General features: G+C 51.4%; 1 protein-coding gene across 5 annotated transcripts in view; it reads left to right on the top strand.

The window, feature by feature from the left end:
* Positions 1-12,183, top strand: part of NRL (neural retina leucine zipper) — a 38,490-nt gene extending 26,307 nt beyond the window's left edge. For 2 of the 5 annotated variants that reach the window (XM_015453620.3, XM_065547481.1), the window contains 3 exons: positions 8,280-8,505; positions 10,135-10,542; positions 11,447-12,183. In XM_015453620.3, the coding sequence (XP_015309106.2) occupies positions 10,162-10,542; positions 11,447-11,785 (720 nt within the window). In that variant the 5' untranslated portion in view covers positions 8,280-8,505; positions 10,135-10,161 and the 3' untranslated portion in view covers positions 11,786-12,183. Of the gene's footprint in view, positions 1-8,279; positions 8,506-10,134; positions 10,543-11,058; positions 11,175-11,446 lie in introns of those variants that run through there. The other 3 variants (XM_065547483.1, XM_065547482.1, XM_073997141.1) reach the window with 2 other exon arrangements.
* Positions 12,184-13,314: the final 1,131 nt, after the last annotated feature.

Here is a 13,314-nt window from a genome sequence, read left to right as displayed (position 1 = left end):
CCTCAGGTATATGTATTTGGATCTCTTTCCCCCAGTCCGTAGATCCAAACTCTGTCCACACTTACCCAGCTGCAAACAGATGCCTCTTGGCCACCCTTTGGGCCTAAAGGTGTGCACACTGGTGGCAGCATGGTTGACCTGAAGGTCATCTTGTTCTCCATAATCCTGCACTTGCTCTCATGGTTTCCTACCTCAGCAAATGGCACCATCATCTGTCCAATTGCCCCAAAGGGAATCAGTCTAGACTATTCTTATCCTCCATAGCTAATCAGATGCCAGGACCTTTGGATCTGTACTTCTCAATTAGCTCTCAAGTCTGTAACTATCCCCATGGCCAGGGCCTTAGTTCAGGGCGTATCTCTCACCTGGCTTCAGGTGATAGCTTCTTTTTTTTTTTTTTGAGACGGAGTCTCACTGTGTCGCCCAGGCTGGAGTGCAGTTGCCGGATCTCCGCTCACTGCAAGCTCCGCCTCCCGGGTTCACGCCATTCTCCTGCCTCAGCCTCCCGAGTAGCTGGGACTACAGGCGCCTGCCACCTTGCCCAGCTAGTTTTTTGTATTTTTTTAGTAGAGAGGGGGTTTCACCGTGTTAGCCAGGATGGTCTTGATCTCCTGACCTCGTGATCCGCCTGTCTCGGCCTCCCAAAGTGCTGGGATTACAGGCTTGAGCCACCGCGCCCGGCCTCAGGTGATAGCTTCTAAGGCACTTCTTGGACTCCTGCCTCTCCAAACACCAACCCCTCTCCCAACCAAGCGACTCCCCACACTGTGCATGCAAATCCACTTGGAAAGTGAAGAGAGAAGAATAATGTTTATGGTATGGACAGTAAGTGCCAGGCTCTGTGTCAGCAACTCTGCATGCATAATCTCATTCCGTTTCACAACTATATTTTACACATGTGGACACAGGCTTAAAGAGTCATTTGCTCAAAGTCACACAACTGGTTAGAAGGAGAAATGGAATCTGAATCCAGATCTTTCTGACTAATTACCAAGTCCCCCTCTCCCTGTAAATCCTATACTGTCCCCTTGATTTACCATTAAAAATTAGATCATATCACTCTTAGGCTTAAAATCTCTTCAAGGCTCTTTCCGTCACATGATATCTTATGTCCTTCATAATCTGACTCCTATTTATCTAATGTTGTCACCCCCACATCCCCACTTGCCTCCTTTTCTCCTACGTATTGAACTCTGAAGTTTCCAGAGCACTTCTGTGAACTTTTTCTGGACATCTGCACTCAAATTAAACACACACCAGCCTGGCCAACATGGTGAAACCCTGTCTCTACTAAAAATACAAAAATTAGCTCGGTGTGGTGGCACACGCCTGTAGTCCCAGCTACTCAGGAGGCTGAGGCAGGAGAATTGCTTGAACCCGGGAGGCAGAGGTTGCAGTGAGCCAAGATCGCACCACTGCATTCCAGCCTGGGCGACAGAGCAAGACTCTGTCTCACACACACACACACACACACACACACACACACACACACACACACGCCTTTTCTGTTCATCCCTTAGAATGAACATCTATTTCATCTGTGTTGCTTCTATCCCATGTATATGCCTATATTTTTGTACTTATCACACTTTACTATACTGTAGTTACTTTTATATCTCTGTAATCCTCACTAGAGTGATGATTTCAGTCTTGTTTTTTTCCTAGTTCCTAGCAGTACCTGGCCTATAATAGGCACTTAATAAAAGTTGGTTGAGGCCGGGCGCGGTGGCTCAAGCCTGTAATCCCAGCACTTTGGGAGGCCGAGACGGGCGGATCACGAGTTCAGGAGATCGAGACCATCCTGGCTAACACGGTGAAACCCCGTCTCTACTAAAATACAAAAAAAAAATTAGCCGGGCGAGGTGGCGGGCGCCTGTACTCCCAGCTACTCGGGAGGCTGAGGCAGGAGAATGGCGTGAACCCGGGAGGCGGGGCTTGCAGTGAGCTGAGATCCGGCCACTGCACTCCAGCCTGGGCAACAGAGCTAGACTCCGTCTCAAAAAAAAAAAAATAAAAATAAAAAAAAAATAAAAGTTGGTTGAATAAAAGAATGAATGAGTGCCATGTTTCTGAATCATTCTTCCTCACCATTACTTTCTTCTCTAGCTTTAGGCAAATGGAGCAAGGGGCTCATGTGCGGATTTCCTTGCACTGCTCATTTCCCGTTATCTGCCACACACTTTTCTTTAGTTCCCTGCCAGGGGAGCCTGGACCACCAGCTGGCCCCATGTCCAAGGAGTACCACCAGGGGGCAGAGTGTGACCAGCCTTGCCCTGATCTGCACTGTCCTCCCTGGGGCCTCTGGGTTCATCCTTGAAGTCTCACAGCCCCCGAGTAGTGGATGCTGTGGTGTGCAGCCCAGATTCCCCCTTCAGGATCATGGTGCTCATTGTTCCAGCTGCTGAGTGTTGGCTGCTGATGGCTCACAGCTGAGTACTTCCTTGAGCACTATCTGTGGCCAAAGGGAGCTGTCTCACCAAATGCAATGCCTGCTTCCTGGGGGCAGAATGTATCCAATGAATGGTTGTTACAAAGTACAGAGGCCTAGCCCTTTGCCTCAGTTTGGGACAACTCTGAAGGTCCATCCCAGTCCCAGAGCTCTTTAGGCTCAGCTGATTACAGCTGCAGTGCCATTCAACTGTTCCCTCTCTCCGGTCCTGCTACTCTCACTTTCTTCGAAAGGCTCCCTGCCCCCCGCCCAATAAACCACTTGCAAACAAGGTTCTGTCTCAGAGTGTGCTTCCAGTTGCAGATACTCCCCAGGCTCAACTTGGTTATGGCATTAGTCCTCTAATCTGACTCCTAGTTCATTGTTGCCTTCCTCCACAAACACAAAGTGCTGACATACGTGATCCTTTCGAACACAAATCTGATCACATCATGTCTCTACTGAAAACGCTTCAGTAGCTTCTCCCTGCTCTTAGAATAAAGCCCAAACCCTTAATGTGACCTCCCAGGCTCTGCATATCTGGCCCCTGCTGACTTCTCCAGCTTCACCTATCACTGTTCTTCCCACCTTCCAGGCTTTCTACTCTCTGGCTACATGGATCTTTTCTCAGTTTTGTGAGCATGTCTACCTCTTTCCTGCCTCAGAGTCTTTGCATATGTTGTTTCTGCAGCCTGGAATTCCCACCCTGTCCACACCTCCAGGCAGGGTCACTTCTTATTCACCTGACTAGTCTTGGTTTAACATGACTTTCTTAGGCAACCTGTCCCTGTGATCCATCCCCTCTGGCCTTGTATTAGAGTATGTCTTCACGGAAAAAAATTTCATAGCACCCTGCCCTTCTTCATAGCACATTCATCTCTGTTTAGATGGTTTGTTGTTAGGTAGACACATCTCTAACACATGTAGGACCTGCGGCAAGAGTACAAATAGAGGCCCTCAAACCTTGTGTTTAAATATTTAAAATGGGCTGGGTGTGGTGGCTCATGCCTTGTAATCCCAGCGCTTTGGGAGGCAGAGGCTGGAGGATCACTTGAGACCGGGAGTTTAAGACCAGCCTGAACAACATAGTGAGACTTCTTCTCTACAAAAAATAAAAAATTAGCCAGGCATGGTGGTGTGCGCCTGTAGTCCCAACTGCTTGGGAGACTAAGGTGGGAGATAGCTTGAGCCCAGGAGTTCAAGGCTGCAGTGAGCTATGATTGCACCACTGTACTCCAGCCTGGGTGACAGAGTGAGATCTTGTCTCAAAAAAAAAAAAAAAAAAAAAATTAAAATGTATAACTCAGGGTGGGGCGCAGTGGCTCATGCTTGTAATCCTAATGCTTTGGGAGGCTGAGGCGGGTGGATCACTTGAGGTCAGGAGTTCGAGACCAGCCTGGCCAACGTGAAACCCTGTCTCTACTACAAGTACAAAAATTAGGGCAGGTGCAGTGGCTCACGCCTATAATCCCAGCACTTTGGGAGGCCGAGGTGGGCGGATCACGAGGTCAGGAGATTGAGACCATCTTGGCTAACACGGTGAAACCCCATCTCTACTAAAAATACCAAAAAAAATTAGCTGGGCATGGTGGTGGATGCCTGTAGTCCCAGCTACTCAGGAGGCTGAGGCAGGAGAATGGCGTGAACCCAGGAGGCAGAGCTTGCAGTGAGCCGAGATTACGCCACTGCACTCCAGCCTGGGGAACAGAGCAATACTCTGTGTCAAAAAAAAAAAAAAAAAAAAAATTAGCTGGGCATGGTGGTGCATGTCTGCTACTCAGTAGGCTAAGCCAGGAGAATCACTTGAACCCAGGAGGCAGAGGTTGCAGTGAGCCGAGATCACACCACTGCATTCCAGCCAGGGTGACAGAGCTGTCAAAAAAAAAAAAAAAAAAGTATAACTCAGGCTAACAAACTGTTACACAAAATATATTCTGTTCTACCTTGACAAATATATTGACAAATATATACTTCACAGTGGCCTGGAAGGCCAGGTTCAGATTTGTATTTTATTTGGAATCCTCAGGGTTCTGCACCAGAATGTGGTAGTGTAGGGGAATGTAGTTTTGGCCACTGGCCCTCAGCTGGGCCCACTTTGCCTCCCACCCCTGACACCATCTTGGACTGCAAGGGGCCTTGTATGAAACCATGTGGACCTCCCATCAGACCATCCCAAGTCTGTCCACAGCCTCCTGCAAGTGGCTGCCCCTTGTCTACCCTTTGACCTTGAAATGTGTGAACCAGTCATGTGGTCCAGTTGTGGGAGGATAAACTCAGGCAAGAGGTTCATGTGGGCCCTAGGAGTGGGCTCGGGCCTTTTGGACAGGGAATGCTTAGCTATCTGGAGTGTGGTCCTGAGAGAATTAAGGTATGGGCAGAGGAGAGTTGGACTTCTCACCCATGTGGTGGGACATAGTCAGAGGAGGGCCAGAGTGGAGCCTTCTAAAGCACAGGGCCCAGGGCAGGGGCCACTCCTGCCTGGGCCTAAGGACAATAATTTATTTATTATTATTTTTTGAGACAGGGTTTCTTTCTGTCTCCAAAGCTAGAGTGCAGTGGTGCCATCATGGCCCACTGCAGCCTTGACCTCCCCAGGCTCAGGTGATCCTCCCACCTCGGTTTTTGTATTTTTAGTAGAGGCAGGGTTTTGCCATGTTGCCCAGGCTGGTGTCAAAGTCCTGGGCTCAAGCGATCCACCCGTCTTGGCCTTCCAAAGTGCTAGGATTACAGGCGTGAGCCACTGCACCCAGGCAAAGGGCAATAATTTGATGTTTCTCTGTTTCATCAGTCTGTAAGTTTCTTGAAGTCAGGGCTGGTATCAGTCTAAGTTACTGAGGAGTTGCTAATGTCTTACTTAGGGTGTGGTGCAGAATAGGTGTTTAATATGCATTTGTCAAATGAATGTAGAAGGTACACCAAGAAGAGGTTGAGGATTTGGATCTATTACTGAAGATCTAGATACCATGAGCCAGAACTAGGAATGAGAACCAGTCTTTCAGGGTTCCAAAAATGAGAGTGCAGGACAGAGGAGAGGAGGGTAGCATCCTGAAAGGCTGACTGTTTCATCTTCTCTCCTTCCTCTTCATTTTCTACCCCACTCCTGCGGGCCCTTTGCCTGCCTGCCCCTCTTTCCCCATGGTCCAATATCACTCCATCCATATCTTGCTACCTTTCTGTCCTTTGGCCACTGCTCTTCCTCTGTGGCCTATCGATGTGTCTGTTTCTTTTTATTGGTGTCTAGCTCTTGGTCCCCAAGAACTCTTACTGTTCTAGTCCTTGTTCCTCTCCACCCCTCCTGTTGTCCCCTACTCCCTTCTTGGTCCTATTCTGGAAGACTTCCTCTCTTTACCCATCTCTTCCATGTGTCTACGTCTTTCTGTCTCCTTTAATCCAAATCCCCATGGAGCCCCTGACTTGTCCTGTCTTCTATCTCACATCTACACCTACTAACTCCTTAGTCTCCTTCCTCTATTCTATTATTCCCGGAGTCATGCTGGCTTCATCTTTTTCATTCCTATTTTCCTGTCTCCAGGTGTCCTTGAGCCTGTCAGTCTCAGTATTCATTTCTCAGTCTCCAGTGGATACGGGAGATGGGCTCTGCTTTCTGGGTCCCCAATGACTGCCACAGACTCTCCTCTCCATGCCCTTGGTCCTTTCCTCTAGCCCAGACTGGGGCCAACCCTCACTCCCCCAACTCCTTTCCCTGGTTTAGTGGTGCCTGGTCTGAGCCCCAAGCAGCTCAACTCGCCTGAGCTTGTTTAGTCTGACTCCCTTAGCCCGTTAGCAGCTTAGCCCTCCCACCTCTCCTTTGAGCCCTCCAGTAAACAAGAGGATCAGTGCAGACCTGACAGCTGCTGGTTGGGGGCAAGTGTCTGGCCAGGCCAGAGCAGGCATGAAAAAGGGGCTGCACTCAACATTTCCCATTCCTTCTTCAACCAGGGAAATTGTAGAGTCTCTTTCCTTGGTGTCCACTTTAGAGAGCTACATTCCATAGGCATGGGTGTGGGGTCCTGCCTCTCCATGATCCTTATTCCCATTTTGTGGTTGGTTCCTAGGCCTTAGGCTTTTTTATTCTTTTGAGAAAGCAGCAGTAGATCCAGACAGTCACACAGAGAAGCCTGAATGGTGACAATGGTTTCTGCTCCTTAGACACCCAGGTGTGGGAAAAGAGTGATGTCATCTGATCTAGGTTTTCCAATATGTGTATGGAAAGCGTGGTAGGAGAGACCATATATACAAGTACAGACATATACACATGCCTCCCTAGGGAAGCTGGGTAGACTGTAGGCATTCTGTGCGGTTCTCAAACTTTCTTTCTTTTCTTTTCTTTTCTTTTTTTTTTTTTTTTGAGTTGGAGTCTCTCTCTGTTGCCTAAGCTGGAGTGCAGTGGCGCGATCGCAGCTCACTGCAACCTCCGCCTCCCAGGTTCAAGCGATTCTCCTGCCTCAGTAGGAGTAGCTGGCATTACAGGTGCCTGCCACCATGCCCAGCTAATTTTTGTATTTTTTAGTAGAGACGGGATTTCACCATGTTGGCCAGGCTGGTCTTGAACTCCTGACCTCAAGTGATCCACCCACCTTGGCCTCCCAAAATTCTGGGATTGCAGGCCTGCACCACTGTGCCTGGCCTTTAAACTTTCAAGCATGTCAGACTTGCTGGAAGGGCCTTAAAACACAGATTTCTCGGCTCCACCCTAGAGTTTCTGACTTAGTAGATTTAAGGTGAGACCAGATAACATGTATTTCTAGCAAGTTCCCAGGTGATATGGATGTTGCTGCTCTGGGGACCACACTTCAGAAACCACCATCTTAGATAATCTGTATCTGCCAGCTCTTCTCCAACATCTAAGGCTGGGACCAGGTTAAGTTTTATAAGTGATGACCTTTGGGATCTGATGGACACCCAGGCCTCTGTGTTGAGAAAGAGGACCTATTAACCTCATGGGAGTATTTGGGTGGCCTCAGAAGGTAGGGAGTGGCCTTTAACTCCATAGACCCTATTTAAACAGCTTCGGACAGGTTTAAACATCTCCTTGGATAATTCCTAGTATCCCTGTTCCCACTCCTACTCAGGGATGATAGCTCTAAGAGGTGTTAGGGGATTAGGCTGAAAATGTAGGTCACCCCCCAGCCATCTGGGAACTAGAATGAGTGAGAGAGGAGGAGAGAGGGGCAGAGACACACACAGGGAAAAGGTGAGAGAAAGCAGAGGGCATGTGAGGCCAGTCACAAAAGTGTCTCCGATGGACTGGTGGTGATTAGATTTCAGTGTCCCTTGAGGCCCAGAAGGAAGGAACAGAGTTCCCTGTTCTCCTTTCTCCTACTCCTTCTCCCAAGCTGGGCTGCCTGTCCTGGGGCTGGATCAGCAAGAATGGGAGAGACAAAATATGGGATGGTCAAGTCCTGGAGATCCTCTGTGGGAAAAGTTGCTTTCCTTTCTGATGCAACGGCTATGAGGGGCATAAGACCAGTCAGCATGAAGGTGGGGCAGAGGCAGAAATGTGAGGATTCTTGAAAATAGGACACAGACCCAATAGGCCAGGTGAGAGTGGGCCTGGGAGAGCTTATAGTCTCCAAAGACAGACGAGGGGCTGCAGGGTCTTGGAAGGTGGGGGTCCTGGGAGTTTGTCTGGTCTTCTTTTTCTAGTCCCAGGCTATGCATGACTAGGGCTGAGGGTTGTGTTCACATGGAGGGGTGGTGTTTGAGACCCATGTGACTGTCCGAACTGGGAAACTGAGCACTTGGGAGTCGGATCATCAGTGAGGAGCTTTGTTGGGGAAGATGCCCCCTTTCCTTCTTTGAGAATAAACATACTTGTACTCTCCTCTCTCTCCATTTCCCCCAACCCCAGGCCAATAAGATATGCAAATGATCTCCTTACCTCATTGGTTGGAGGCCCCAGGACCACAGATGACCTCAGAGAGCTGGCCCTTTAAGAATGCCCTTTGGGCTCTGTGCCCACAGCCCCCCGGAGCTGAGCAGAGGCACCAGGCCCTGCTCCATGGAGCCTTCAGTCTCCTGGGAAGCTGTGCCTGTCTGGCTCTGGCACTGACCACATCCTCTCTGCCATTTCTAAAGTGAGTATATCCAGGGCCTACCTCGGTGCCAGGCCACTCACCTAGAACCCCCTCTTTCAACACCTGCTCTTTGTTGTCTGTTTTCAACAATCCTCAGACTTTGGTACCTTACTCCATTGCCACCCTGACTGGCCTGTGTCCCTCACTGCTCTCACATCAGAAAGATAAACAACCTTCCCCACTATTCCTTCTGTACATCCAATTCTTTCTGGATACCTCTCTCAGTGTCTCACCATCTCCTTTCTGCCAAGACCCAGTTCCTTTAATCTGTGTCTGTTTCCATCCCCTCTGTCCTCTCAAGGGTGACAGGTTCCACAGAGAGGGCAACAACCCTGCCCTGGAACAGGAAGAGAGAGGCCTGGGTCTTACTCTTGCCTCTGTGGGTAGAGCCTGGGGGTCAGCGATGTGGTTGGAAAGAGGGCTACCTAGGCTTGGGGAATCAAGAAGGAGCTGAAGTCTAAGCCCTGGGGATGAACACTCCCTGCCGCACACCTTCTGGGGATGGGGTGGGAGTTACTGGAATTGGGAGCTGGACTAGAGCTTGAACTTCAAGGCTGGGAAGGGTATCTGAGGCCACCCAGCCAGAAGTTCCTCAGGTGAACATGTGCCCCATGGTTGATAACAGACAGGAGAGCTCCTTGGTGACATAAGTTGAGGACACTTTTTGTTGAACTTGAACAGATGGTTTACTAAAGGATCGCTCAGGTTAATATGCTCTTGTGCTATGTGAATCTGTAAGAGGTGAGGATAGGAGGCAACATTTCTCAAAATTATCTGAGCACAGACCTCTTCTTGGGTGTTCCAGAGAACACTCTTTGGTGTATGTTACAAAGTCTAACTGCTCTCATTGAACAGAACGGAAAACGGGTCAGAAGGGTGAAGGTGATCTGCTCAAGTTCACACAACATAACAAGTTGTGAATAGAAGAAGGAAAATCAGTCTTGGTCGGTTCCCCTTGGAGAGACTGGCCTTGAGAAAAGATGGTGGCCAGGTGATCCTGATCTTTCTAGAACTAATTCTTGGACCTTTCTTTTTTCCATATAAAGCCTCTTGCCCCTACAAAAGGGATTCATTGATTGATTAATCCATGGAACAAATGTACACCGAGGGGCTTCTATAGGCAAGACACTTCCCTGAGTGCTTTGAGAGACAGAGAGGTATAACAACACATTATCCTTGTATTTTAAAATTCACAGCATACATGCCTTCCCACTGTCCTAAAATATACACTCACTCTGTCACAGTTAATTAAGCAATTTTAAAAAATGGCTTGGAAGTGGAATGATGCCTCTTGAGATGACAGACCTCTCGGCATGTCTCAGCACTAGGGTTGGGAGTACTGCCATACTGCTCTTGCTTTTCATAGATCCTGAGGCATCAGTGGGGCGAGAGGCTGTGCTGTCCTTTTCCTCCTTCAGGAATTCAGCTGCTCGTCCCCTATCAGGAGCCCCTGCCCTCTGAAAGGTTACTCCTTAGCCTGGCGGGGACTGTGCAGTGAACAGAGCTGCACCATCCCTCTGGCTTTCCCAAACTCTTGCTCCAGGGCACTTGGGCTTTGAGGGAAGGACTTGGTGAAGAGGGGATGGCAGGTGGCCTCCATGTGCTCCAGACCTCTCCTCCTCTTTGCAGGTGCACCCCTCCCAGCCCAGCTCCAGAATGGCCCTGCCCCCCAGTCCCCTGGCCATGGAATATGTCAATGACTTTGACTTGATGAAGTTTGAGGTAAAGCGGGAGCCCTCTGAGGGCCGTCCTGGCCCCCCTACAGCCTCACTGGGCTCCACACCTTACAGCTCAGTGCCTCCTTCACCCACCTTCAGTGAACCAGGCATGGTGGGGGCGACCGAGGGCACCCGGCCAGGCCTGGAGGAGCTGTACTGGCTGGCTACCCTGCAGCAGCAGCTGGGGTCTGGGGAGGCACTGGGGCTGAGTCCTGAAGATGCCATGGAGCTGCTGCAGGGTCAGGGCCCAGTCTCTGTTGATGGGCCTCACGGCTACTACCCAGGGAGCCCAGAGGAGACAGGAGCCCAGCACATCCAGGTGAGTGGTCAGCAAGCTGGCCTGAGGGGAGGCAGGGCAAGGAAGGAGGACTACCCAAGGGAGGAAGGTGAGCTCCCAGAGGGGGTTATGGACTGGGACAGGGGACAGAGGGCAGGAGAAAGGAAGAAGGTCCCTTGAAAGAAATCAGATCGAGAAAACTACATTCTGCTTCTCCCCCTTTTCTCAAAATGGAGAGAAATGAGTAGGCTGAACCAGGAGGAGCAGGGAGAAGATAAGATTAGCAGAAAATCCGAAGGGAAGAATTGAGCTGGGGAGTGGGTGACTCCGGGAGATAAACAGATACACGGTGTGTGGAAACCAGGGAAAGGGTTATGTGTGGAGTGGAGCCGGGTTAAGACTGGTTTAGATTGGCCTTTTCAAGACTTTGTGCTTCCCAGCCCCCAACCTTCTCAGGAAGGATTGGTACTCATCCTATTAATTACAGACACAGATGGGGGTGTTGAGGGCATTAGGATGTAATCCAAATCCTGTGAGGGTCACCGGGTTGCGGGCTTCAGGACAGGGAAACGCAGAGCGTTGGAGGGTTGGGGGCCGTCTGGGTGCGGGTCCACTGGACACACCCGGGCCTGGAGCTGGATGCCGGGGATCCCAGAGACGAGCCCGGGGTTCAGGTGCGCGGTGGGCTCGCCTGACCGTGGCCGGCTCGCCTGACTCAAGCAACGGTCAGCTGGGGGGCCCGGAGAGCGTCAGGGCCTGGGGCGGGGTCTGGACTGAAACAGACTTCGTGGAAGGGCGAGCCTTCCGGTGAAGGTGGGAGCCGGGGCGGGGCGGGGCGGGGCGGGGCTGTCCCGGGGCGGGGCCAGGTAGCGCCGGGCCCCCAGGACTGAGTGGGGTGCGACCCTGGACCCTTCGCTGACCCGGTTTCTGCACTCTCCCTCCGCAGCTGGCCGAGCGGTTTTCCGACGCGGCGCTGGTCTCGATGTCTGTGCGGGAGCTAAACCGGCAGCTGCGGGGCTGCGGACGCGACGAGGCGCTGCGGCTGAAGCAGAGGCGCCGCACGCTGAAGAACCGCGGCTACGCGCAGGCCTGTCGCTCCAAGCGGCTGCAGCAGCGGCGCGGGCTGGAGGCCGAGCGCGCCCGCTTGGCCGCCCAGCTGGACGCGCTGCGGGCGGAGGTGGCCCGCCTGGCCCGGGAGCGAGATCTCTACAAGGCTCGCTGTGACCGGCTAACCTCGAGCGGTCCCGGTCCCGGGTCCGGGGAACTCTCCCACCTCTTTCTCTGAGCCATTCAGAGCACCTTGTGGTGTAGTGGGGGCTGGGTGGGGTGGCACCGCCCAGGAGGCGGCTGCACAGTTCTCTGCATCGTTACCAGAGCGCCTTCTGGTCCTAGCCACGCCCTGTATGACCGCGCAAATATCCCCAAAGCTTTTGGGTCCTCAAGTCATGCCCGAATTTAGATGCTGGTCATTTTCTGGAGAGGGGTCCCCTCCCCTTACGAACACAGAAACCCAGCCCACATGACTAGCACGCTGAGCTCTGCAGGGACCAGTGCCAGGCACTGGGGGGTGGAAGTGTGGTGACAGTGAATGAGAGGTGGGGGAGGGTTGCAGCTCCCACCTCAGTTTAGTTTTTAATTCAAGGTTTTCAACCTGTAACACATTAAAGCTGTAATTAGCAATAAGGCTGTATTTTCATTCTGAAGCTTGTAACCTCCCCATTTTAGCACTACAGTATTTTCAAGGTTTCAATACCCAATAACTAGACAGACTAGGAACTCTATCCAAGATGCTTTTTCCCTGCCCAACCCTGTGGCCTTCAGGGCTCAGAGCAGCAAAGGCCTGAAGCTCTGGGGGTTGTTGGTGTGGGTTGGGAGAGAGCTCTGTGCAGAAGTCTGGAAATCTGGGTCCTAGTCCCAGCTCTTCCATGGGATCCCCCTGTCACCTTGAGCAAATCGATTGCTTCCTGGACTTGTGTTACTTCATCTAATTCTCATTTGGATTGGACGACTTCTGCTCCCTTTCCAGTTCTGGCATCTCCCCAGTGTGGAAGTCCCAGTGGTCTCCCCAAGAAGTCCCCAAGACAATCTCGCCAAGGGCACCTCCTATCCTGCTCCGGTTTCCCAGCTGCAGCCTAGGCAGGGGATGCACAGCCCAGGTGAGGAAGCCTGGCTTCTCTGTGAGCACATACATGGGTCCTCTGCAGCTCCCTCCAGGCTTCCTGGGCCTCCAGACCTGCACAGGGTGCTCCTACCACCTCCCGCCTCTCTGAGGGCTGAGGCGAGACTTCTCCTGGGATGACAAGGAGCTGAGAGAGTGCAGCTTTTGTGAATTAAACTGGAAGTCCAGGCAGAATTCTAATGCAATAGGCTAAATGCTCTTGCAATTTAAGAAGTGTTCATTCTTTATCCCTGCTTCAGGCTACTGTTTTGTGTGTCTGTGTGTGGGAGAGGGAGAGAGAGGGAGAGAGAGAAAGAGCAAGAAAAAGGGAAGTCCCCACCTGGAGCTGAGTGGCACATCTGTTATGGGGAGCCAATGGAAATGGGGTGAGGGGCAGGCATTGGAACAGATGGTTCCTCCCCCTCTCACCACCACCACCAAACTCAGAAGCCTCAGTGGCCCAACTCGGCCTGTCTGTGGCTATCCAGGTCTCACAGTTTCCATGGTAACCCAGTCCTCCAGTTCAGCAGCCTAAGGGGAGGGCAGATGGGGCCTCTGGGCAGAGCACAGGGGTTGTGCTGGGAGCAGCCACCTCACCAGTTACTGTCATCTGTCCTCTACCGGACATAATAAATGGGAGAAGCTTTCGGGCATGG

Source organism: Macaca fascicularis, chromosome 7, assembly GCF_037993035.2.
Source record: "Macaca fascicularis isolate 582-1 chromosome 7, T2T-MFA8v1.1".
In the NCBI taxonomy this organism is placed as follows: domain Eukaryota; kingdom Metazoa; phylum Chordata; class Mammalia; order Primates; family Cercopithecidae; genus Macaca; species Macaca fascicularis.
Note: the sequence above shows the minus strand (reverse complement) of the source record. Positions and strands in the feature narration are given on the sequence as shown.